Source organism: Geotrypetes seraphini, chromosome 2 (assembly GCF_902459505.1).
Source record: "Geotrypetes seraphini chromosome 2, aGeoSer1.1, whole genome shotgun sequence".
NCBI classification, from domain to species: domain Eukaryota; kingdom Metazoa; phylum Chordata; class Amphibia; order Gymnophiona; family Dermophiidae; genus Geotrypetes; species Geotrypetes seraphini.
This window is the reverse complement of record NC_047085.1, coordinates 10,365,071-10,390,343: the sequence shown is the minus strand read 5'-3', so window position 1 is coordinate 10,390,343 and position 25,273 is coordinate 10,365,071. Positions and strand designations below refer to the sequence as shown.

Sequence of the window (25,273 nt, the reverse complement as noted above, 5' to 3'; positions counted from 1 at the left end):
TTGCGCGGGCAGTTTTTGGTTTTTGCTGCGGGTTCTAGTATTTTTCTAGGGCCGGGGAGAATTGAAGAACAGCGGCTGTGGCTCGGCTGGCTTAGCTGGCGAGCTGTGGGGACCTTCTTCCTTCGGGAATTTCTCCTCTGCATTTTCCAACAGCATTTTTTGGGTATGTTATTGGTTACTCCTTTCGGAGTATTGTTTTTTCTCTCTGTTGTTTCCAGTTCTTGGTTCTGCTTGGCTATTCGGCAGACTGAGGGAAATAGAGAGGAGGGGCTAGGATATACTGTCCCAAAGTTTTGTTTTCAGTCTCCACCTGCTGGTCATGATTAGATATATACCCAATCGTAAAGTTAACCTCTACTGGTCTGGAGAAGCTAAAAGAAAGTAAATTAGCAGGTAAGAACCTAATTTCTCCTTATTATTTCTATAGTGCTGAAAGGCTTATGCAGCACTGTACATTTTAACATACAATAGACAGAAGAGCTTACAATCTAATTTAGACAGGACATTTCAGGGTTTGGGAGATTATAGTGGGTATAGGTATCTGACAGCAGTGAGTGGGATTTAAGAGTTGAAAGCAGTTTCAAAAAAAATGGGCCTTTAACTTGGATTTGAAAACTGTCAGGGATGGAGCATGACGTATTGATTTAGATAGTCTGTTCCAGGCATATTTTGCCGCAAGAAAGTGGAAGAGAAGGGTACAGATAAGAGGGGCTTGCTTGATGAACATAGGGGAGATAAGTGAGGAGAGAGATCAGGGGGCTTCAGAGCGAATGCACTTGTAAGTCAGCAAGAGGAGTTTAAACTGTATTCGGAAATGGACGGGGAGCCAATGAAGCAACTTGAGGAGAGGGGTAATGTGAGAATAGCGTCTCTCACAGAATATGAGTCGTGCAGCAGCATTTTGAACGGATTGAAGAAGCAAGAGACAGGCACTCGGGAGGCCCGAGAGAAGTACATTGCAGTAGTCTAAGCGTGAGGTGATGAGAGCATGGACAAGGGTTTTGGTAGTGTGTTCAGAGAGAAGAGGATGGATTTTGGTAATATTATAGAGGAGGAAGCGACAGGATTTGGCAGTTTGTTGGATCTGAGCAGAGAAGGAGAGAGGGGAGTCAAAGATTACTCCAGGGTTACGAGCCGACGAGACAGGGAGGAGGATAGCGTTATCCACAGAAATAGAGAACAGCGGGAGGAGGGAAGGTGAGTTAGGCGGAAAGATAAGGAGTTCAGTTTTAGCCATATTCAGTTTGAGATGGCGGTGAGACATCCAAGCGACAATGTCGGACGGACAGGCTGAAATTCGGGCCTGAACTCCCGCAGAGATATCTGGCGTGGAGAGGTAGATCTGGGAGTTGTCAGCATAGAGATGATATTGAAAACCACGAGAGGAGATCAGTGTACCAAGAGAGCGGGTTTATATGGAAAAGAGGAGAGGGCCTAGGACATAGCCTTGGGGTGCGCCAGTAGACAGCGGGATGGCGGCTGAGGAGGATCCACCGTAACATATGCTGAAGGTACAATGAGAGAGATAGGAAGAAAACCAAGGGAGAACAGAACCCTGGAATCCCAGTGAGGACAATGTGTCGAGAAGGAGGCGGTGATCCACAGTGTCAAAGGCAGCAGACAGATCGAGAAGAGTGAGGATAGAGTAGAGTCCATTGGATTTGGCCAGGAACAGGTCATTAGAGACTTTAGCAAGGGCAGCATGTGTTTGAACCCACAACCTCAGGGTGCTGAGGCTGTAGCTTTAACCACTGCACCACTTTAGAAATCAAAATGTAGCAAAAGTGATCCAAGTGTAGAACAATCCAGCCATTGTGACATCACTGATAAGATTGGCTCTTAGGCATTGGTGGAATGAGGCATTATGATGCCACAATCTCAGCTCTGGTTATCAGAGGCTGAAACTTTTCACACCATTTATTTATTTATTCAGTTGTCTATACTGTTCTCCCAGGGAAGCTCAGAACACTTTACATGAATTTATTCAGATACTCAAGCATTTTTCCCTGTCAGTCCCGGTGGGCTTACAATCTATCTAATGTACCTTGGGCAGTGGAGGATTAAGTGATTTTCTCAGGGTCATAGGGAGCAGCGCGGGGTTTGAACCCATAACCTCAGGGTGCTGAGGCTGTAACCCTAATCACTACACCAAACTCTCAAAGGTATCAAGGCGTACCATGCAGACCTCCAGGACTGTTAGTGCAGGTTGCACTCAGGTAGGTGGCTTGTTTGTTCCTCCTCGTTATGTTCTAAATGGCTTTTGTGTTAAATGTTTTAATATGAGCAGAACAGACTTGTTTCTCAAGGAGATTCCCCATAACCCTCTCTGTACGTTTCTTTTCTAGGGTTGACCATCTGCTTTGATACGAACTGAGGACTTGCAGGACAGCCCAGAGTGATGGGAGGCAGAGCAGAAAAAATGTAAATGAGGCACTTTACACAGGATCTCACGACCAGGGATTGACAACCCAAGTGTTGAAGAGGAATGTGCCTGTTTGCTAGAAAGAAGATTGTCAAGATAAGTACCTAATCTTCCCATAGTCAGATTTAGCTATTTAGCTATTAAGTTAGCAAGTGATTATCTTTTAATCTTTAACTGCTCTTATCTGGATGAAAAACAGTCCATGAGTTGTAGGCTGAAGTTGATAAACACTGAGCCTGAACAGCTCTTTCCTGGAGGTATTACTCAGAGAGTAAGTGGGCTGCAGTTGATGAGCACTACTTTCCTTGGGCACCAAAAGGGATAATATTGTTTATAAAGTAAGTAGGCTAGGATGAGTGAGTGGCTCTCTCCTTGTTCATTTATTGTATCACTCTTGCATACCTTCAGAGATTGTCCAATATCTTCTGGAACATGGTGCTAATATTAACGATCCTGGTGGCCCTCTGTGTGAGAGAATAACCCCACTCCATGATGCTCTTGCCTGTGGGCACTTTGAGGTGGCAGACCTTTTGATAAAGAGAGGAGCCATGGTGACACAGAAGAATGCTAAGGTGGGTGACACAGGCCATGTTGTTCCATCGTGTACCATGGATTAGACCTGAATCATGTTGAGAGCCTACAGGCTTTGAATAGCAATTTAATTATAACCATACACATGGTTCTATAGACTCTAAAGATGGTTGTGACACAGCAATTAAATCCATTTCCTGGTATTTGTGTGCTATAATGACTGCTCTCTCAGAATTTCAGGACGCTCTCATTGTATGTACCATAGATGGCATATAAATGCTGCCTCAGCAGGTGTTGTCATTGGGGCTCCCATTGCCATGTCATGATGCAACAACCATGGATTTACCTGTTTATCAGATACAGCTCATGGATTTCTGTGATCCATTTCTTTGTCCCTCAGATACTTGCCAAATCTGTTCCAAACTAATTTTCATGACATTTCTAGAGCAGAGCAGGCATCCTGCACAGTTAGGTTTGTGAAAGGAAGTCTCACATTACATGTGTCTATGTACACACGATGTCGCTCTCCATTACCTTTCAGTTCCCCCCTAACCCCCTCCCGGCTGCTTCCTATCCCTGGACATTCTGCAGGAGAAGTGTGTAAAGGCAGAACTCATGTATTGCATATATGTCTCAATTCACAGGGTTTAACCCCTCTGGGTACTCTTGAGGAATGGACAAAAATGTATAGGAAGCACCTGGACCAGGAGACGAGGCAGAAGCGACGAGACACTGAGAATTTGCTGAAAGAGGCCATGTATGACAGGGGTGAGTGGGAGTGGGAAGGGCTAGACCAAGCGTTGATCTTTTGACTGACTTATTGCACACTGTCTGCCTCTCTGTCTGTCTCTCTCCCGTGCGCTTGATCTCTTCCTAGGCAAGCATCTGAAAATCTTAACTTTAAGGTCGGGGAGATGGGGCGCCAACCCCACCATCAAATGAAGGCCTTCCTGGTGAATTATACTTGAATAGCCTTACTCAAGTGCAAATAGACACATTAAATTCGCCCTAACTTGAAGGCTTCTGGAATGGATGGTTTTAAAGTGGAATTTTATAAAATTATGCAAATGGCGATGGTAACATCTTTGACTAATGCCTCATTGCTGCTGATTGGCCTGAAGTTATGGTTAACCGTCTAGCAAGACTCCTCCCAATGCTTATCCGTGAATTGCAGGTTGGATTCGTGAAAGGTAGATTTGTGGCTAAAAACTTGCAAAAAAGTCACTTTCCTTGGAGTATACAGCCCAGCGGAATATCCCGTCTTTGTTAATCAGCTTTGACACTGGGAAAGCATTTGATCGTGTCAACTACTCTCAAGAAATATGAGTTCACTGGGTGGTCTGTCTATGATTAAGGCGTTATATGCCTCCCCTAATGACTTCTGATCTGCTGTTTTTGAGATATGTTGGAGTACACACCAAGGGTGCCCTGTGTCACCTTTGTTATTTGTTCTTTCATTAGATCGCTCTTATTTGGAACATTTATACTAATCTGCATATTCAGGTAGTTACTCTTGAGGATCACTGTTTCAAGTTAGCTGCTCATCGCTCTCTGCAGGCGCTTTTAGAAACTTGTGGAAAACAAGGATTTTGTAGGATTATACCTCAATTATGCTAAATCAGGCCTTACCATCTTCGAAGGAGTTAAAACACCTTTTGAGGAGCTGCTATTTAAGGTTTTTTCTTCCAATTTCTTTAGGGTCACTCTACTTCCTGAATGTGTCTCAATTGATCAAGATTACAAGGGAACAGCTCAAGAGGTGGAAAGATCTATCCCTGTCGTTTCTTGGTAGAATTCAGATGGTGACCTTCCCACAGTGGTTTTATGTGTGACTGTGGAAGAAAGGTCTCCAGAGTTTAGACCGCTTATTGTCAAAATTTTGTTGGGCTGGGTTCAAACCTATGCTTCGTTACACTTCTTTGGCTGGAAATTGGAGACACGGAGGGTTGGGCTTTCCTCTCTTTGGCCTGCTTGTTAAAGCACTTGAAGGACTGGATGATGAATGAGCTACAGTTTACTCTGGTATTGATGGAGTCAGCTTTCTATGACTCCTATAGTGTGCAATCTACATATCTAATTGGGCCCTCCCTTTTGGCTTTCAACATAGAAACATAGAAAATGACGGCAGAAAAGGGCCATAGCCCATCAAGTCTGCCCACTCTAATGACCCACCCCCCTGACTTTACTCCCCTAGAGATCCCACGTGAATATCCCATTTTCTTTTAAAGTCTGACATGCTGTTGGCCTCAATCACCTGCAGTGCGAGTTCGTTCCAATGATCGACCACTCTTTCGGTGAAGAAGTACTTTCTGGAATCACCATGAAACTTCCCTCCTCTGATTTTCAGCGGATGCCCTCTGGTGTTCAAGGGTCCTATAAGACAGAAGACATCATCTTCTGCCTCGATACGGCCCGTGATATACTTAAACGTCTCAATCATGTCTCCCCTCTCTCTTCGTTCCTCAAGTGAGTACAGCTGCAATTTATTTAGCCATTCCTCATAAGTGAAATCCTTGAGCCCCCAAGACCATCCTGGTGGCCATTCGCTGGACCGACTCAATTCTCAGCACATCTTTCCGATAGTGTGGTCTCCAGAATTGAACACAATACTCCAAATGAGGTCTCACCATGGATCTGTACAATGGCATTATCCCAGGACAAGCAGGCAGCATATTCTTGACTGATGGGTGACGGCACTGACGGAGCCCCGGTACGGACAATTTTAGAGTGATTGCACTCTAAGAACTTGAAAAGTTCTAGCAGGCCGCACCGCGCATGCGCGAGTGCCTTCCCGCCCGACAGAGGCGCGCGGTCCTCCAGTTTCTTAGTTTCCACGGAGCTAAGAAGACGCATTTTTCAACGGCTGTTGAAAACTTTTCTTATTTGCCTTCCCGCTCGCGAAACCTTTTTGGGAAAATTTTTTCCTTTCTTTCTTTTCTTTTTTCTTAAAAAAAAAAAACCAAAAAAAAAAAAAACGAGTATTTTTTCGTTATTTTTCTTCATTTCGGTTTTGCCCCGGCGGGGCCTGCTACCACCATCGAGGCCTCGGCCTTCGATTTGGCAGAAGCCGTTTATACTTTCATGCCCCCCCAGCCAGGTTTTAAAAAGTGTCAGCGGTGTGCACAGCCTATATCCCTCACGGACCCGCACAACTGGTGCTTACAGTGCCTAGGTCCTGAGCATCAGGCTTCCACTTGCACCTGCTGTGCCACGTTAAAAAAACGTACCTTAAAAAATCGCCAGATACAACAGCGCTTGCTTTTCGGTGCCGATATGTCCGATCCTGCGGCATCGACACTGGTATCGGCTCCATCTCAGTCGGCACCCACTTCGTTGACACCGCGCGATACTGCGCCGGCGTCGCAACACCCAGGTAAGCCGGCTAAGAAGCCTTCCCCGCTGGAGCGTCCTCCGGTCTCGATTGCAGAGAGCCCAGTCCTGCCGACCGTGAGGCGCCCCTCGGAAGCGCTCCGCCCCTATCGAGGTGAGTCCCTCGACCTCGGGCTCCTCATCTCCGGGGCGTCGAGCGGCACCGCAGGTACCGCAAAAGAAAAAGGCGGTACCGGTGCCTTCTTTGGATGAGCGCATTGCAGCCATCCTACAGGTGCAGCTCAAGGAGCAGTTACAGCAACTCCTTCCTGCTCTATTGGCACCGAGCCTTCCGGTCCCGGTCCGGTCTGAGCCACCGGTACCGGCAGTGGAGCAGCCTCTATTGTCGGCATCCACTGCTTCGGTACCGGTCCACTCTGCCTCATCGATATCGATGCCAGTCCTCGCACAAGAACCGAGGGCCCAGCATCAATCCGTGCAGACTTCGGCACCGTTACAGTCGGTAACATCTCCCGGTACCGTATCTATGCGATCTGGTAAGTCGGCACGTAAATCCCAACACCTAGAACCCTCTACTCCGGAGTCTCGAGACCGTAGCTCCCATATTAGGGACCCTGATCTGTGGGGTGACTCCGAAGAGCCTTTTCTTTCTGAGGATGAGTGTTCCTCGGATGAGGATGATCCTGCTGTTCCTGATCCATCCTCCAAACATGATTCTACGTCTTTCACTTCTTTCCTGAAGGACATGTGTGAATCTCTTTCCATTCCTTTGGAGGCTGAGTCTAAAAAATCCAAGGCCTTTCTTGATGCCCTTGACTTCGATCAGCCTCCAAAGGAATTTTTGAAACTCCCTCTTCATGACATCTTGAGGGAAACTTTCTATAAGAACCTAGAGACTCCTTTGACCATCCCAGGAGCTCCCCGTAAATTAGATTCTTTATATAAAGTAATCCCTATTCCGGGATTCGATAAGCCACAGCTTCCACGTGAATCTCTGCTTGTGGAATCTACACTTAAGAAGTCCGCCGGAGCTAGTGTATATGCTTCTGTCCCTCCTGGCAGAGAGGGCAAAGCCATGGACAAATTCGGTAAGAGGCTATACCAGAATGCAATGTTAGCTAATAGATCTGGTAATTATGCTTTTCACTTTTCTTTTTATCTTAAGCATCTCCTTACCACCATGGCTTCCTTTGAAAAGTACCTTCCTGAGCAGAAACGACAGGCTTTCCACCACTGCTCGTCTTCTCTTTTCCAACTCCGTAAATTTATGGTAAGATCAATTTATGACACATTTGAACTTACCACTAGAGCCACAGCCATGTCTGTGGCCATGCGCCGCCTTGCCTGGCTTAGAGTATCCGAGCTTGATGTCAACCATCAAGATCGGTTGGCTAATGCCCCATGCCTGGGGGATGAGCTCTTTGGGGAATCAATGGACTCGACCACCCAAAAGCTCTCCGCCCATGAGACTCGCTGGGATACTCTGCTCAAAACAAAAAAGAAGGCCCACCGGCACGGCCTTTCAGACAGCAGTCGGCCTATCAACGCCGTTATGTGGCTCGTCCATTGCCATCAGCTCCCCAGCAACCTAGGCGTCAACGTCAGCAACAACGACAGACTCCTAGGCCACCGCAACAGCAACCTGTGAAGCCACCTCCACAGCAAAAATCTACGCAGCCCTTTTGACTTGATTCTCCAGGGCATAGCCAGCGTCCAAACATCTACCCACCTACCTCAACCTATAGGTGGCCGTCTCACTTTTTTCCTCAGCTGGTGGGAAGTTATCACTTCGGACCAATGGGTCTTCAACATTATCCGCCACGGCTACTCTCTCAACTTTCAGACCCTTCCTGCCCAAAGTCTGCCAAAAGAGTCTGCTTTGAACACTCCTCAGTCTTCCCTCCTTCTCCAGGAGGTTCAATCCCTCCTCCTTTTGAACGCCATAGAGGAAGTTCCTCTAGATCAAAAGGGACAGGGATTCTACTCCCGTTACTTTCTAGTACCCAAAAAAACAGGAGATCTCAGACCAATTCTAGATCTTCGCGATCTCAACAAATGCTTAGTCAAAGAAAAATTCAAGATGCTTTCTTTAGCCACTCTTTACCCTCTTCTCAATCAAGACGACTGGCTATGCTCCCTCGATCTCAAAGAGGCATACACTCACATACCGGTCAATCTGACCTCCAGACAGTACCTCCGTTTCATGATCAATCACTGGCATTACCAATACAAGGTGCTGCCCTTCGGCCTTGCCTCCTCTCCAAGAGTGTTCACCAAAGGTCTGATTGTGGTGGCTGCCTTTCTACGCTCTCACCACCTTCAGGTCTTTCCTTACCTGGACGATTGGTTGATAAAGGCCAATTCATCTCAGACAGTCCTCCTGGCCACCAACCAAACCATCCTGTTTCTCCAACTTCTGGGGTTCGAGATCAATCTACCCAAATCTCATCTCATCCCCACTCAGAGACTTCAATTCATTGGAGCGGTGCTGGACACAGTCCTCATGAGAGCGTTCCTGCCTTCCAACCGTCTTCAGACCCTTCAATGTCTATGTCAGCAGGTGCTTCCTCAACGTTCCATCTCTGCCAAGCAAATGATGATACTCTTGGGTCACATGGCCTCCACAGTTCATGTCACACCCTTCGCACGTCTTCACCTGCGCACTCCTCAATGGACCCTAGCTACCCAGTGGTCCCAAGCGACGGATCCTTGCTCACGACACATATCTGTGACATCATCTCTTCGTCAGTCTCTACAATGGTAGTTGATATCCTCAAATCTCTCCAGAGGTCTTCTGTTCCATCTACCTCCTCATCAACTTGTCATCACCACCGACGCCTCCCCTTACGCCTGGGGAGCTCATTTGAACGAGTTCCAAACTCAAGGACTTTGGACAGCCCAGGAAATGAAGCATCACATCAATTTCCTGGAACTCAGAGCGATGTTTTATGCCCTCAAGGCCTTCCAACATCTTCTCTTTCCCCAGGTCCTCCTGCTGTGCACAGACAATCAAGTTGCGATGTACTACATCAACAAGCAGGGTGGGACAGGCTTTCGCCTCTTGTGCCAGGAAGCCCAGAAGATTTGGGCTTGGGCCACAGATCACCAACTATTCTTGAAAGCTATCTACATTCAGGGAGATCAGAATTCTTTAGCGGACAAGCTCAGCAGAATTCTCCAGCCTCACGAGTGGACACTCGATCCTTTAACTCTACAGTCCATCTTCGCTCAATGGGGCACTCCTCAGATAGACCTCTTTGCAGCTCCTCACAATCACCAGCTGCCCCTATTCTGCTCCAGACTCTACTCTCCTCACCGTCTGGCAGCGGATGCATTTCTCCTTGATTGGGCCAATCTGTTCCTGTACGCTTTCCCTCCTCTGCCTCTCATGTTACAAACCTTGTTCAAGCTCAAGAGGGAAGGAGCCACCATGATTCTGATTGCTCCACGGTGGCCCAGGCAACATTGGTTCTCCCTTCTACTTCAACTCAGTGTCAGGGAGCCTTTTCTTCTTCCGCTGTTTCCTTCTCTGCTTAAGCAACATCAGGAGACCCTTCTGCATCCCAACCTTCCGTCTCTGCACCTGACAGCTTGGTTTCTCTCGGGCTGACTTCTCATGATACTTCTTTGTCTCAGCCTGTTCGTTCCATTCTGGATGCCTCCAGGAAACCGGCCACTCTGCAATGTTACCATCAGAAGTGGACACGGTTTTCTTCCTAGTGTCTTCTTCATCACCATGATCCCACTTCCCTTGCAGTGGAGACTTTGTTGGATTATCTACTTTCTTTGTCTGACTGGCCTCAAGTCTACTTCCATCAGAGTCTACCTCAGTGCTATTGCTGCTTTTCATGAGCCAGTTCATGGAAAACTTCTCTTGGCTCATCCCTTAGTGTCCAGGTTCATGCGGGGTCTTTTCAATGTGAAACCACCTTTCAGAGCCCCTCCTGTAATCTGGGATCTCAATGTGGTTCTTTCCGCCTTAATGAAGCCTCCATTTGAACCTTTGGCTACCGCTCCTTTCAAGTTTCTCACTTGGAAGGTACTTTTCCTTATTGCTCTTACCTCTGCCAGGAGGGTCAGTGAGCTCCATGCACTAGTTGCTGATCCACCTTTTACAGTCTTTCATCATGACAAGGTGGTTCTGCGTACACATCCAAAGTTTCTCCCTAAGGTTGTCTCGGAATTCCATCTCAACCAATCCATTGTTCTGCCTATCTTCTTTCCGAAACCTCACTCTCATTCTGGAGAACAGGCTCTGCATACTTTGGACTGTAAGCGGGCTCTAGCTTACTATTTAGAGTGTACTAAGCCCCACAGAACAACTCCCCAACTCTTTTTGTCCTTTGATCCGAATAAATCGGGACGTCCTGTTTCTAAACGTACGTTATCTAATTGGCTTGCAGCGTGCATTTCTTTTTGTTATGCTCAGTCCGGACTGGCACTGGAAGGTTCTGTCACGGCCCATAGAGTTCGAGCTATGGCAGCATCTGTAGCTTTCCTCCGTTCCACTCCTATTGAGGAAATCTGCAAAGCTGCTACTTGGTCCTCAGTTCATACTTTTACATCTCATTATTGTCTGGATACATTCTCCAGACGGGATGGACACTTCAGCCAATCTGTTTTGCAAAATTTGTTTTCCTAATGTCCAACCTTCCCTCCATCCCTCTTTTTGTTAGCTTGGAGGTCACCCATCAGTCAAGAATATGCTGCTTGCTTGTCCTGGGATAAAGCACAGTTACTTACCGTAACAGGTGTTATCCAGGGACAGCAGGCAGATATTCTTGCGTCCCTCCCACCTCCCCGGGTTGGCTTCTTAGCTGGCTTATACTAACTGGAGGACCGCGCGCCTCTGTCGGACGGGAAGGCACTCGTGCGTGCGCGGTGCGGCCTGCTAGAACTTTCCAAGTTCTTAGAGTGCAATCACTCTAAAATTGTCCGTACCGGGGCTCCGTCGGTGCCGTCACCCATCAGTCAAGAATATCTGCCTGCTGTCCCTGGATAACACCTGTTACGGTAAGTAACTGTGCTTTATGACTTCAGGTCTCCTGCTAACAAAACCTCTACAGATACAACCCATCATTTGCCTTGCCTTTGAGGAAGCCTTCTCTACTTGATTGGCAGCCTTCATGTCATCACTAATGATCACCCCTAAATCACGTTCTGCCGTGGTCCTAGTCAAGATCTCACCATTTAGTGTGTAAGTGCACGGATTTCTCTTACCCAGGTGCATTACCTTACACTTTTTAGCATTGAAGCTTAGCTGCCAAGTCGATGACCACTGTTCCAGTAGTAGTAGGTCCTGCGTCATACTGTCAGGCAAAGTGCTTTTACCTATTATGTTGGATAGTTTGGCGTCGTTGGCGAACAGTGATACTTTTCCTCTAAGCCCTTGGGTCATATCTCCTATGAATAAGTTGAATAGAATTGGGCCCAAGACCGAGCCCTGTGGCACTCCACTGGTCACATTTGACGTTCTGGAGTGGGTACCATTTACCACCACCCTCTGAAGTCTCCACTCAGCCAATCCCTAACCCATGCAGTTAGTGTGTCCCCTAATCCCAGCGATTTCAGCTTGTTCAATAACCTGCGGTGTGGGACGCTATCAAAAGCCTTGCTGAAGTCCAAATATACTATATCCAGGGACTCCCCGGCGTCTAGTTACCCAGTCAAAGAAGCTAATCAGATTAGATTGGCAGGACCTGCCCTTGGTAAATCCGTGTTGGTGGGGATCACGTAGGTTTTCTTCGTCCAGGATTGTGTCAAGTTTCTTCTTGATCAGTGTTTCCATGAGTTTGCTCACTATGGATGTGAGGCTCACTGGTCTGTAATTTGCCGCCTCTGTCCTGCAGCCCTTTTTGTGGAGTGGAATAACGTTAGCTGTTTTCCAGTCCAAGGGGACTCTTCCCGTGCGTAGGGAAAGATTGAATGGCACGGCTAAAGGTGCCACGAGGACTTCTCTCAACTCTCTGAGCACCCTGGGGTGTAGGTTGTCTGGTCCCATGTTCTATTTTTTGAGACATGCATAGTAACATATAACGTAGTAAATAATGCAGATAAAGAAATGAATGATCTATCCTTTCTGCCCATTAGTTCTGTCCATTAAAAATACATGATTAAACTAACTTGTCTCTTCTTCGATATTTCTGTAAAGTCCACCTGGTGTTGTCCTAGGTTCCAAATGCTGACGTTACCATCCAGGCTCACTCCAGCCTATCCAACCATTTTGTTTGCAGCATATCTACCATAAGTCTGGCCAGTAACATCCTCCTGTTCCAAGTTAGTGGAGTTCCCATTGATACCCTCCCCAGCCCATCCTACACCAAATCACCACATATGGGACATAGACGGTGCAAGTCTGTCTAGTACTGGCCTTAGTTCTTTAATTTACGTACTGTACATCCTTATCTAATTAGAGATCCTCAATGTTTATCCTGTGCTTTTTTGAATTCCATCACTAATTCCCTCAGGAGGGCATTCCAGGCATCTACCACCCTCTCTGTGAAAAAGAATTTCTTTTATTTTTTAAAATTCTTTATTCATTTTACCACTTACATCAAGTGTATAAATAATTGACATATTAAAATTGAATACATCACTTGAAATTCTTATCATTTAACATTAATATATAAGATTTAATCCCCTTCCTCCCATCCCTCCCAAACTATATGCAATCAAATATATCAGTTAAGTATTTTTATCTAATGAACTAAATTTTTAAACGAATTCAGAAACTTCCCCCCCCACCCTTCATCTGCACTTGTACTTATAATGGAAAAATGGTATTTATTCATTGCAATACTTTGTCAATGGCCCCTAGATCTCTTTAAATTTATTATAATTTCTTTTTTGTATCGCAATTGTTCTTTCCATTTTATAAATATGACACATCGAATTCCACCAGAAACAGTAATTGAGTCTACTCCAATTCTTCCAATTAGATGTGATATGTTGATGGCGAACCCTGTCATAATCATTAAAAGCTTGTTATTGTTTGATGAAATTTGGCTCTGTATCCTCATTGACATACCAAATAGAATTACAGTGGTACCTCGGTTTGCGAGTGCACCGGTTTGCGAGTGTTTTGCAAGACGAGCAAAACATTTGCAAAATCGGTGCCTCGGAAACCGAGCATGGCTCGATTTACGAGCACTCCCCCCCCCCCGCAATCCGGCACCCCCTGCCTCAAACCGGCACCCCCCCGCCACGATCCGACCCCCCGCCACGATTGGGCACCCCCCCCGGCCACGATCCAACCCCCCCCCGCCACGATTGGGCACCCCCCTGCCACGATCCGACCGCCCCTGACACAATTGGGCACCCCCCCCCCCCCCGCCGCTTCTTACCCTCATCTGGGCACTCTTGAAAATCGGCCTTCTCCTCTGCTGGGCCTTGAGAATCTGAGCATGCTCAAGGCCTGCGAGTTCACGTTCTGAACGTGAATGTGAACTCGTAGGCCTTGAGCATGCTCAGATGCTCAAGGCCCAGCAGAGGAGGAGGTCGATTTTCAAGAGTGCCCAGATGAGGGTAAGAAGCAGCGGGGGGGGGGTGCCCAATCGTGTCAGGGGGGGTCGGATCGTGGCGGGGGAACGCATCAAAGCGAGTTTCCATTATTTCCTATGGGGAAACTCGCTTTGATAAACGAGCATTTTGGATTACGAGCATGCTCCTGGAACGGATTATGCTCGTAATCCTAGGTACCACTGTATATCATAAGATAGTACCACAGAATTCTCCAATAAACAATTTCCTAACATTAAATAAAAGAATTTCCTAACATTGCTCCTGAGTCTTCCTCCCTGCAACCTCAAATTATGCCTTCTAGTTTTACCAATTACTTTTCTCTGGAAAAGATTTGGTCCTATATTAATACCTTTCAAGTATTTAAATGTCTGTATCATATCTCCCCTGTCCCTCCTCTCCTCCAGAGTATACATATTTAGGTCTTCCAATCTCTTCTCATACTTCTTTTGGTTCAAACCCCTTACCATTTTCGTTGCCTTCCTCTGGACCGTTTCAAGTCGTTTTATATCCTTCACCAGATATGGCCTCACCAATGACCTATATAGGGGCATCAACCCCTCCCTTCTTCTGCTGGTTATTCCTCTTTCTATACAGCCTAGCATCCTTCTGGCCACAGCCACTGCCTTATCACACTGTTTAGATGCCTTTAGATCCTCGGACACAGTCACCCCAAGGTCCCTATCTCCATCAGATCTTATCAGCCTCTCACCTCCCCTGTCCCTCCTCTCCTCAGATTTCTACCCCCCAAATGTATCACTCTGCACTTCTTCGCATTGAATTTTAGTTGCCAGATGTTAGACCATTCTTCTAATTTTTCCAGATCCTTTTTTCATGTTTTTCACTCCCTCCATGGTGTTTAATCTGTTACAAATCTTGCATGGAGGGTCTTAGTGATTCATTTGGGAAGGTGACCCTTCAGTAACTGACCAGCTAATTTTAAGGGGGAACCCAACTTTTGAGCCAAGTCTTGACAACCTTATCTTTATGGATTGGGAAAAGAATGGTCTTCTCCTGTGGAACACCTACTGGAAGAGGATGGTAAGCTGATTTCTTTTGAGAATTTGAGACCGCTTAGGACAATGAGAGGAGGACACTCTTCTTATTGCCAACTAGGGCATTTTGTATGATCATTACCAAGGGAGCAACTTCATAAATGGGATGTCATCTTAGAGCCTTCTTTATAGGTGTTGCAGATTTAGGTATATCTGTATCTGGTTTGCATAAGGCATTGCACAGATAGGTGTACCTACAATTTCTAAGGGTGATTTTGAATTAAATTTGAGGCACTAGAATGTTGAGAGGACTGGTAGTAACATTCCACATTAGATTGGTGATGAAGTATTGCAGAAGTGCTACTTCAGGGTTCTCCATCGATCATATATTATTAACGAACACATATATAAAATGGGGGAGGCTTGGACTCTCCACTATACTTTAAATGTCATTGGGAACCACATACTATGGCCAACTCATTTTGAACTTGTTGGCATATGCAAAATTTTTGGTCCGCCACAGTACGCTATATAAATCGTTTGTTGGACAGCACTGTAGTAGGAACATCAGCACTGTTGGTGTTGGACGTGCCTGGATCATTTCGTGGATTGCCCAGGGGAAGAATCCTGATGTGTCGTAAGATGTCTCCTAGTACGAAAGTATATTTTACAGTGTTGGGCTACTTCAGACCCTCCATTTTACTGACAATGGAGAAATCAAGTCCATATATTAGTCACCTGGGAGGCATGTGCAGTGGAGGGCTACCCAAAAAGGAGGAAAACTTCCTACTTGTTGGGGAGGCTGACTTGAATTCTCTAAACCTAAGCGGTCGTAGTTTACTTTTGAATACTATGTAACCATGGTTTGTTGAGCATTATTGGTTTGCTTCATTTGCCATGTTCTGGGAGAGGTGAGTCCAGCTCCTCTAAAGTGGTATAGATGCTTGGGCAGAGTTCTTGGGCCCTAAGCAGTATATGGGAACTTGAGGGGATTGAAGTTTAGCAGTGTAGGTGGGTAGTGGAGAAATTTAGTGGTAATAGCTGGGAAGGTGGGTTTTGTAGAAGGGGATGGGGGAAGGGGGAGTAAACATTTGAAAAGTTTTGATGACATGTTTTCTTGTTTTTGTATATGCATCACGTCATTGTATGTAGATTTGTATTACATTAGCCATCAATAAAATTGATTTCAATTAGAGAGAGGGACGCTATGCCAGAGCTGCTAGGTGGGTAACAGGGATGTTGGGTGTCGGAATGAAAATTTCACTGTGGCATCTAATATCCTTGCACTGGCCATTTGAGATGGGGTGGGGGCAGAGAGCCTAGAATCCTTTTTCCCAAGATATGGTGGGTTATATTAGCACATTTACTTTTATTTGATATACCATGTTTTCCTCCACAGATTTCGAAGCAGGTACTCTTAAGTATACTCCAGAGTAGGTAACAAGAGTTTTAGTATACTGTGACTGAATAGGGACTGCTTTTATAATCCTTGATGTGCTGGGTGTGGAATTTGAGGCTGGATGTCAATGCTTGCATTGACTTGAATAGTTGTTAATTGTTTTTCTCTAGATCTCACTCATTTTACATGTGTGTTTGTTCCTTTCTATAGGCTTCTCGGCCACACAGCCTGCTCAAGATTTCTGCGACAGTGACTTGTTTGATGCAGAAAGTTCACAGACTCTGACCCAATGTTGTTCTCACCCTGGTAATGTGGATTTCTCAAAAGTAAAGGAAAATGGCAGAAGATCTCAGCATGATAGAGAGGGTCCTGTTGTGATGCCCACTTCTTATTCTCGAGTCCTAGGAAGCAAAAGTGGAGAATCCCTGCAGTCCTCCAGTGCAGGGGAGGAAATGGAAGAGTTGACGTTCAGCACACAGGTTCCTGTGAGTCAGAGACGGAGAATGTGGAGAGCTGAGAAAGAGAACTCTTCAGAAGAAGAGCAAGACTATGGCATGGTCCCTTTGAGACCAGTCAAAAAAAGGGTTATGGGTCAGCGGTCACCAGTGGATATAGAGTGTATGGATATTGAGAGAAGGCAAACCCTGACAGATGAAAGGAGACATCCGAGTACCAGGCATGAAGATTCTTCTTTAGGGCTGTTGGACAAAGAAAAGGACATGGTTCTGGACCTTCCCAACACTGGGCGGTCCATGTACCTGCAAACCATGCGTGACTTGGGTAGTGCCAAGTCTAGACTCCTTGGCCAAAGCTTGGCAGAGGTATCTAGTGCATTACTGGAACCCAGAGATAGAGCTGCACTCATAAGTACTGATCAATACCTAGCTGATGATTGGCTGGAAGATGACCTTAGGAAGTGCCATTCCAGAAAAAGAAGCCGAACGGACCCCATAGGCAGGACTGAGGAGGATATGGGAGGCACCGGGACAGATGGCGATGACAGTGATGCTCCTTTCATGCTACAGCCCACTGCACGGACTACCTCGCTCAACAAAAAGAGATCGCGGCAGACAAAGCTGACACAGATAGTGGACAGAGCTGTGGTGGGACGGACTAAAACTGGCCTGCAAGGGATTGGTGGTAGCCTTGCCAGAACCTCCATCCCTAGAGTGGCCAGTGGTGGAAGAGAGAGCAGTGTTGACAATAGTGTGGGGAATGTGCCGGTTGCTACTGCATTGGTGAGCAAGAGGGGCATTTTGCATTAAAATATCACTCTTTATGGACTGCTAGAGTGGGTATGAACTGGAATATACTATTGTCAGTACGAGGAGGGGGATGATAGTATCTGACTCTGGGGTAGCGGCAGAGATTCAGTCCTCACAAGAAAAGAATAAAGCTGGTGTCTGGCTTTGGTTTTAGCAGGGATCTACATTACATAGTAAAAGGGGGGAAGTCTGCAAATACCAAAATGGGGCATGCTCAGCTATAACAGCTTCAGGTCACACCTAAACTATTATAGAATACTAGCACCCCCCCACTTATGACAGGTCAATGGCTGGCAGAGGTTGGTCTGCGCAATGTACACAATTGCTAGTATGACTTGGTAACGTGCCCTTGGCTCCCCCATGCTCTGCCCTCTTGCAGTGTACATAATGGATACGTGTAAGTGCTGTTCTATAACATACATGAGCACTTAGTGCTAAAATTAGGTATTAAGCTATAGAACGAAGTGGTATAATGCTTCACCCTGGAATATTAGGGATGTTATCCAAGGAGTGAGGGGCTTACAGTTTATGCCCTTGGAGTATTTGAAGGGATCTGGGGTACTAGTAAGGATCTTTCCCAAATGGGGGTGGGGGTGGGGTTGTCTCTGGAATATTAGGGTAGAAGTGAGGAAGCTTAGCTAGAATCTTCAGCACCTGGGAAGAGGAAGGGGTCGGAAGTGTTAGAAGGAATCCACAGTACTCACTTAGAGATAAGAGACGCTTATAATGTTTGACCCTGAAGTATGTGGCTCAAAAAATATTGGCAAGGTCCACCAGGGACAGGGAGCTTTTAAGGCAGTGGTTCCCAACCCTGTCCTGGGGGACCTCCAGCCAATCAGGTTTTCAGGGTATCCCTAATGAATATGCATGAGAAAGATATGCATGTAACGAAAGTGACAGCTATGCACATCTCTCATGCATATTCATTAGGGATAACCTGAAACCGACTGGCTGGTGGTTCCCCAGGACAGCGTTGGGAACCACTGTTTTCAGGTTGTTCACATTGGAGCAAAGACTGCATGCACTATGCCACTTACTGGTGGGCTTTGCGCCAGTTCCCAGAGTGTTCTCACGGTTTTGCTGTGGGTTCACAGTACATGCCATCTCTTTATTTTACTTTGCGTCCTCTCCAGAACCTGTTGACCAGCGGATGGAGACACAGAAATTAAAATAGTTCTGTATGATTTAATCCCTAAGAATATTATTTAGCCAGAGATGATGATTTGCTGCCACCAGTAGATAGTGATGATAGACTGTGTACCTTCTGTCACAGAGCTAAGCTTTAGTTTCAACCTAAGTAACGTGGCTAAAAGAAAACTTGGAGGAGTAAGTCCCCTTTTCCCCAGGAGGGATTGAGGTGCTTCAACAAAGGAAGAAGAATGTGGCCGAGTTTGAAGCACAAAGTCTTTATCCCAGAGATGCCGACTTAAGTGCTGCTGTTATAGCATTAAGGGTACTGAACAAAAGTGAATGCATAAGGCTTTGTCTGTTTTAGACCCATTGCCTGACTGGCACATCTCCAGTTATTAGTATTGCACAGGCCTGGAGGTTCCAGGTCAGCCTGAGTGTTTCCTGCATTTTATAATTTATGGGCTTGGACAGGGGGAATCTAACGCTGAGTCCCAAAGGAGAGTAACGCAGAAGTGCTTAATTGACTTTGGGGTGCTTTACTCCTCTCTTTCACAGCTGGATGCTCTGCAGCCTGCCAGACCATTAGAGGAATCTGTTTTCCAGTCTGATTGCTAACATCTAACACAGTGCTTATCAATCTTTGTGACTGTGACCCCTTAATGGTGGCCAAATAAAATTTTTATGTTCTCCCATAGGTTTATTAAAAATTTGATATACCGCCTTATCAGATATCAAAGTGGTTTTACAAATTATAAAAAATATAAACAGATTTTAATACAATAACAGTCTGACGCACTGACAAACAATGACTTACTGATACGAGAGGTAACTGGGGAGAAGTACAATATTTAGATAGAAAAAAATGGGAAGAGGGTAAAAACAGGTGGAAGGGGAAACGGGCAAATGATCTAAAATACGAGGCTTCCATTACTGTCCTTAAAAGGATCCACTCTGAAGAACCCACTTATATTGTAACTTCAAATTCGGGTTTTGTGACCCCATTTGGGGTCCCAATCCACAGTTGAAAATGCTGTGGTCTAATGCCTCCTTCATTAATAGCCATAGTGTCAGAGGAGCCTGCTTCAGGGCTTGCAGTTTCACCCTCATGAACTTACGTGACGGAGATTTTACTACCAGCCCTAGATATTCGGCTCCCATTCCTCCTATCCCCTCAAAAGGGCATACCTTAAAGTTGTACTGTCCCAAGTTCCTCTCAGAGAAAGAGTGATATATTCAATTTAAATTGTCATTTATTGAAACTCTTTTAAGATATAAAAATGAATAAAGAATTTTTTAAAAAAAGAAAGAGTGGGAATGGTAGCCATTTTGTCCTCTCTATCTTTTATGCCTAGTTTTCAATTTGTTTTTGGATGCACATATTTGAGAAGGTGCATATCTTTTCTTTCATTCCTGATGAGTAGTTCTGTCAGAGAGACTTTTTAAGTTCATAGAATCTTAAATTGTTCAGCTGGCTCCCTCAGGGAATGGTGAGGTCTGCTAAAGACTAGTGCTGCCTGATCATGATTTGAATCGATTGAAAACAAACAAACAAAAAAATCAGGCTCCTGATTCGGTGACTGACCCTCCCCCTCGCTTCCCTAAAGCAGGAGCAGCAGCGCTGTCTCTTGCTGGCAGCCGCTCCTGCTTTAGAGGGCAAGGGGGTAGGGTCAGTCGGGAAGTGCTGTGGTGTCTGGCTTCCCCCCTGGCCTCCCGCATATCCATTTACTTAATTCCAGCAGTGGAGCAGCCTGCAGAGAGGATCACCAGTTCTTTAGTGATCCTTGCAGGCTGCCATCAGCCTCCGGAGCTGTTGTTTCCTCTGCCGCAATCCTGCCTCTTACATCAGAGAAGGGGTGGGATCATGGCAGAGGGAAGACAGCTCCAGAGGCCGGTGGCAGCTTGCAAGGATCGCTAGCACCAACGATCCTCTCTGCAGGCTACTCCGCTGCTGGAATTAAGTAAAAGACCGGGAGGCCAGGGTTCTTTTGGAGGGGAGGGGGGTACAGGCCTTCAGGGATATGGGGTGCAGGCCTTCAGGGGGGACAGGACTTCAGGAGGGGTGGTACAGTCCTTCGGTGGGGGGGGGGAAGGCCTTCAGGGGGGATGGTGCAGGCCTTTAGGGGGAGGGGGGCCCTGGTGTAGAAGTACACGGAGGGAAGGAAGGGTGGGGCGGTTGAAAGAGACGTGTATATGCTAGATGGGGTGGAGGGGAAGAAATAATGTGTCTAAAAATAGAGAAAAGGGAGAGAGGTGGTGGACAGTGGGATTTAGGGAGGGAAGGAGCAAAAAGGGAGAGAAGTTGGACACAAGGGATGGTATGGGGGGATAGAGATACTGGATAGGAGGGTAGTTGGGAAGAGAAAGGGAGAGATGGTGGATCCTGGGGTGGTAGGGAAGGAGGGAGAGATGCTGGATGAAAGGGTAGTTGAGAAAAGGTGGATCTGGGGATGGAGACGAAACAAAGGAAAGATGCCAGACCCCCGGGGGAGGGAAGGGAAACGGGAGGACAGAGATGGAAGATGAATGGTTAACACCGAGAGAGAAAAAAAACGACAAATGGGCAGGAGACCCTGACAAGCGAGTTATCAGAAGACAACTAGAGCCTGGAACCAAAATGATTTGAATAATGACCAAACAAAAGGTAGAAAAAATAATTTTATTTTCTATTTTGTGATTACAATATGTCAGATTTGAAATGTGTATCCTGCCAGAGGTGGGTGCTAGACCGTGAACGTGAGCTAGGATTTAACAGAGAGGAAAAGTCTTTTTTGTTTGTTTATTTTGTTTACACCACAGCGCCGGTGTGGGTAGGAGAAGGCAAAGGGGGTGACGAGGCTATAAAATAAACCCACCAGGATGTTTGAAAAAAAAAAAAACAACACCACCCAAATCGAATTGAAATTGTTTTTCTTTAGCACTCTCCAGACCAGTAGAGGTTAATCTTTACGAATGGGTATATATCCAATCGTGACCAGCAGGTGGAAAACAAAACAGTGGGACAGTATATAATATACTCCCTTCTCTATTTACATCAGTCTTCTTTCAGTCTCCAGCAGGTGTTGAGTGATCTGTACCCATCTCCCTTGGTAGGGCTGTTGGAATTTGTTTAGGGGGTTTCTAGTCCCTGTTTTTGGCCGGACAGAGCTTGTGCGGGCCCTGTTTGGGGGTCCGTCCGACCTCGGGGGTGTCAAACCCGGCGGGTCTCGAGCGGGGACCCTCCCCCCACTTCCTCCACCTCCCCACTTTTTTTTAGAGGAGCCTCAGCAGTAAGCCTTGCCCCCTAAATCAAGCAAGGCATATTGCTTTGAGAGCCTGTGGAGTCTGTTCTGTAAAAAAAAAATCCTGAGGTAGTGCCAGTCAGTTTAATGTATTTTGCTGTTTTTTTTGCACTAACCGGCACTTTTTCTCCTAGCTAGGTCGCGTATGGAGCCATTGTGCCCTTCTCCGGGGGAGTGGGACACAATTCAGTCCAGCCGTGAGGCACTCGCGGCCGGACTGAAATCGGTAGTTTGGCCCGGTGAGGTGGTGCAGCTCCGTCGGCAGCAGCTACAGGCGCCCAGAGCTCCCCGCCAATGGTGCCTCGCGAGTCGGCTGGGAGCAGTGGGGAAGCCCGGTCTTCCCCAACCGCCCACGGAGGGATTCCCCGAAGGATTCCCTCTCAGCTGATTTTTTGACAGCTGATGCCGACTTGCCTGTTTTAGCGGCTGGGACTGTTCAGCCTTCTCAGCCGCTACAGGCCATGGAGGGAGCATTTTTGGCGGGAACTTCGCCATTTTCTCTGTCTGGCCCCTCCATTTTGTCTGCAACCTCAGGTGACCTTCCCCCTGTATTGCAAACACAGAGGCAGGTTTCAGCAGGGACCCCTGCTGGGGCAGGGAGTCCCTGGGGACCCCCAGGGGTTTTTTGTCCCCAATTTAATTTCTTTCTTTGTGCAGACAATTGGGGGTCCCACGTGCACCTGGGGGGTTTCGGGGGTGCTTTCCCTCCGCGCCCCCTATGGCTTTGCCTCCCTCTTTTCGTTTGGCGTCCCCTCTTCCTCCTCCCTCATCCAAGCGCCCGCGGGGGGGCTTGGATTGCGAATTGGTGGTTGGAGGAGCGTGTTGGCATGGTTGAGGACCTGGCTGCTTTGGCGGGCTTCCAGGATCCTCTAGAGGGGACGCCCGCTGGCAGCAGGGCGGCAGGTTTCCCGTCTTCCAGAGCAGATGCGTCCGTGGTGCGCTTTTTATTCAGAGGGATGAGCTTTTAGACCTGATGTAGCAGGTCTCCTTGGTGCTGCATTTTTGAAGTTGCGCCACCGGAGACCCCGCGTATGGGGGCCCCTCTGTTTCAGGGGGTCTGTCCTGTTTCCCGCTCTTTTCCTGTGAGTCAGGATTTTCGGGATTTTGTGTTGGCGCAGTGGCCTACGGGCGCCGTTTCGTTTGGTGTGCGCCTTGGCTCATGGGTATCCCATCCCGGAGGGGGATAGGGCTACCTTAATTTTGCCAATGGGGGACGTGGTGGTCTCGGCACTTCCTAAGCGGCATACCGTGTCTGTTATGGACGGTTCTGCTCTTAGGGTCTCTGAGGAGCGTACGTTAGAGACACTTCTTAAGTATAATTTTGATGTCTCTGCCTTGGGGGTCCAGGTGGCTATTTGTGTGGGGCTGGTGGCTCGCACCGTGTTTCGGTGGTCTGAGCATGTCCTGGATCGTGAGTCTGATGACTGGTCCTTAGTGGATCAGGAGGTGGTGAAGTTTGAGATAACTGCCTCGTTCCTCTCGGTTGTTCTTTGTGACTTGGTGCTGCTAAGTCTGGGACTTTTGGTGGCCGCACGCTGTACCTTGTGGCTTCGCGCTTGGTCGGCGGTTGCCGCGTCCAAAACTGAACTTCCCAAAATTTCCCTTTCGGGGATTGTTTTTTGTTTAGAGAAGACTTAGATCCGGTGGTTCAGACTCTGACGGACTCTGAGGTGCCCCGTCTGCCTGAGGACCGTGCCCGCCCGGCATCTCGGGTTGGCATTGCCCTGGGGCGTCTGCCGGAATTTCGCAAGTTTCGCCTGGGGCATGGGACTGCTTCTTTCCAGGCTTCCGGTTTTTCCCCGGGGTCGGTTGGCTTAGCGCATGCAGTCTTTTCAGGGGGCCCGTCGGGGGGCTGGGAGTTCCCCTGCTGCCCGTCCTGCGCGATGTCTCTTTGCCGGCGCCCCCTTTGGTTCCCATGGGTGCCCGGCTTCGCAACTTGTTTCCCAAGTGGGCCAAGATCACGTCCGATCAGTGGGTCCTGGTGGTGGTGCGGGACGGTTATGTACTTGAATTTTGCCCGCTCTCTACCGGATCATATCTAGCCTCTCCATGTCAGGTGGCATGGGAGACGCTAGCCTTTCGCCAGACCCTTCAGCGCTTGCTAGATCTCAAAGCAGTTGTCCAGTGTCCCCTCAGGAGTGCGGTATCGGCTGGTACGCCATTTCCTTTATGGGGCCCTAAAGGGAGGGGACCTTTCGGCCCATCCTTGGTTTAAACTGAGGTCAACAGGACTCTCAGAATTCCCTTTTATTCGCATGGACACACTGCAGTCTGTCCTTCTGGCGGTTCAGCCGGGGGAGTTCCTGACCTCTCGCTCTGGCGGAGGCCTATTTGCCTGTTTCCATTCGGGCCTCTCCTCAGCTCTTTCTTTGCTTTGCGATATTGGGTCTGCACTATCAGTTCTGTGTGCTTCCCTTGGGCCTGGCCACGACTCCCCGGACGTTCGCCAAGTTGATGGTGGTCGTCACGGCGGCATTGCAGTCAGAGCGCATACTGGTGCACCCCTTCTGGGATGACTGGTTGTTTCGGGCGAAGTCGTTGCAGGAGAGCGCCCGAGTTACGGCTCGGGTGGTTGAGTTTCTCCGGTCACTGGGCTGGGTGGTCAACCTTTCCAAGAGTCGGTTGGTCCCCGCTCAGCATCTGGAGTACCTTGGGGTTCTGTTCGACATCTCCTTGGGGAAGGTCTTCCTTCCAGAGGCCCGGGTAAGCAAATTGCAATCTCAGATTCGCCTTCTTTTGGCGTCCCGGTGTCCTCGGGCGCAGGATTTCCTCCAAGTCTTGGGGTCGATGGCAGCGTTCCTGGATGTTGTTAGGTGGGCGCGTGCCCACATGTGTCTCTTCGGTATGCTCTGCTCCGTAGATGGTCACCCCAGAGGCTCAGTTTGGAGGTCCCTGTCCCTCTGCGAGGCTTGGCGCGCTGCAGTCTTCTTTGGTGGCTCCAGACCTCTCATCTGGTCCAGAGGATGAGTCTGGATCTATCGCAGTGGACGGTGCTTCTCACGGATGCCAGTCTCCTCGGTTGGGGGTGCTCAGTGTCTAGGTCACTCAGCTCAGGGCACCTGGTCCATGGAGGAGGCGTCCTGGCCGATCAACATGTTGGAGACCAGAGCCGTCCCTCTGGCGCTGTTAGCCTTCCGCTCCCTCTTGATGGGCAAGTCGGTCAGAGTCCGGTCTGACAATGCCACAGCGGTGGCTTATGTCAATCGTTGAGGCACCAAGAGCGCTCAGGTGGCGGAGGAGGCGGCTCGGCTCATGCTTTGGGGCGGAGTCACGCCTTCTGGACCTCTCGGCCTCTCACATGGCTGGGGTGGAGAATGTTCAGGCGATCTTCCTCAGTCACATCTTAGATCACAGAGAGTGGTGTCTCAGCCCTGTGGCTTTTCAGTTGATAATGCAGGCTTGGG

At 47.8% G+C, this 25,273-nt stretch overlaps 1 protein-coding gene across 2 annotated transcripts in view; it reads left to right on the top strand.

The window, feature by feature from the left end:
- Positions 1-25,273, top strand: part of TONSL (tonsoku like, DNA repair protein) — a 176,383-nt gene that overhangs the window by 92,569 nt on the left and 58,541 nt on the right. For both annotated transcript variants that reach the window (XM_033933925.1, XM_033933924.1), the window contains exons 15-17: positions 2,831-2,994; positions 3,598-3,721; positions 16,406-17,433. In XM_033933925.1, the coding sequence (XP_033789816.1) occupies positions 2,831-2,994; positions 3,598-3,721; positions 16,406-17,433 (1,316 nt within the window). The remainder of the gene's footprint in view (positions 1-2,830; positions 2,995-3,597; positions 3,722-16,405; positions 17,434-25,273) is intronic.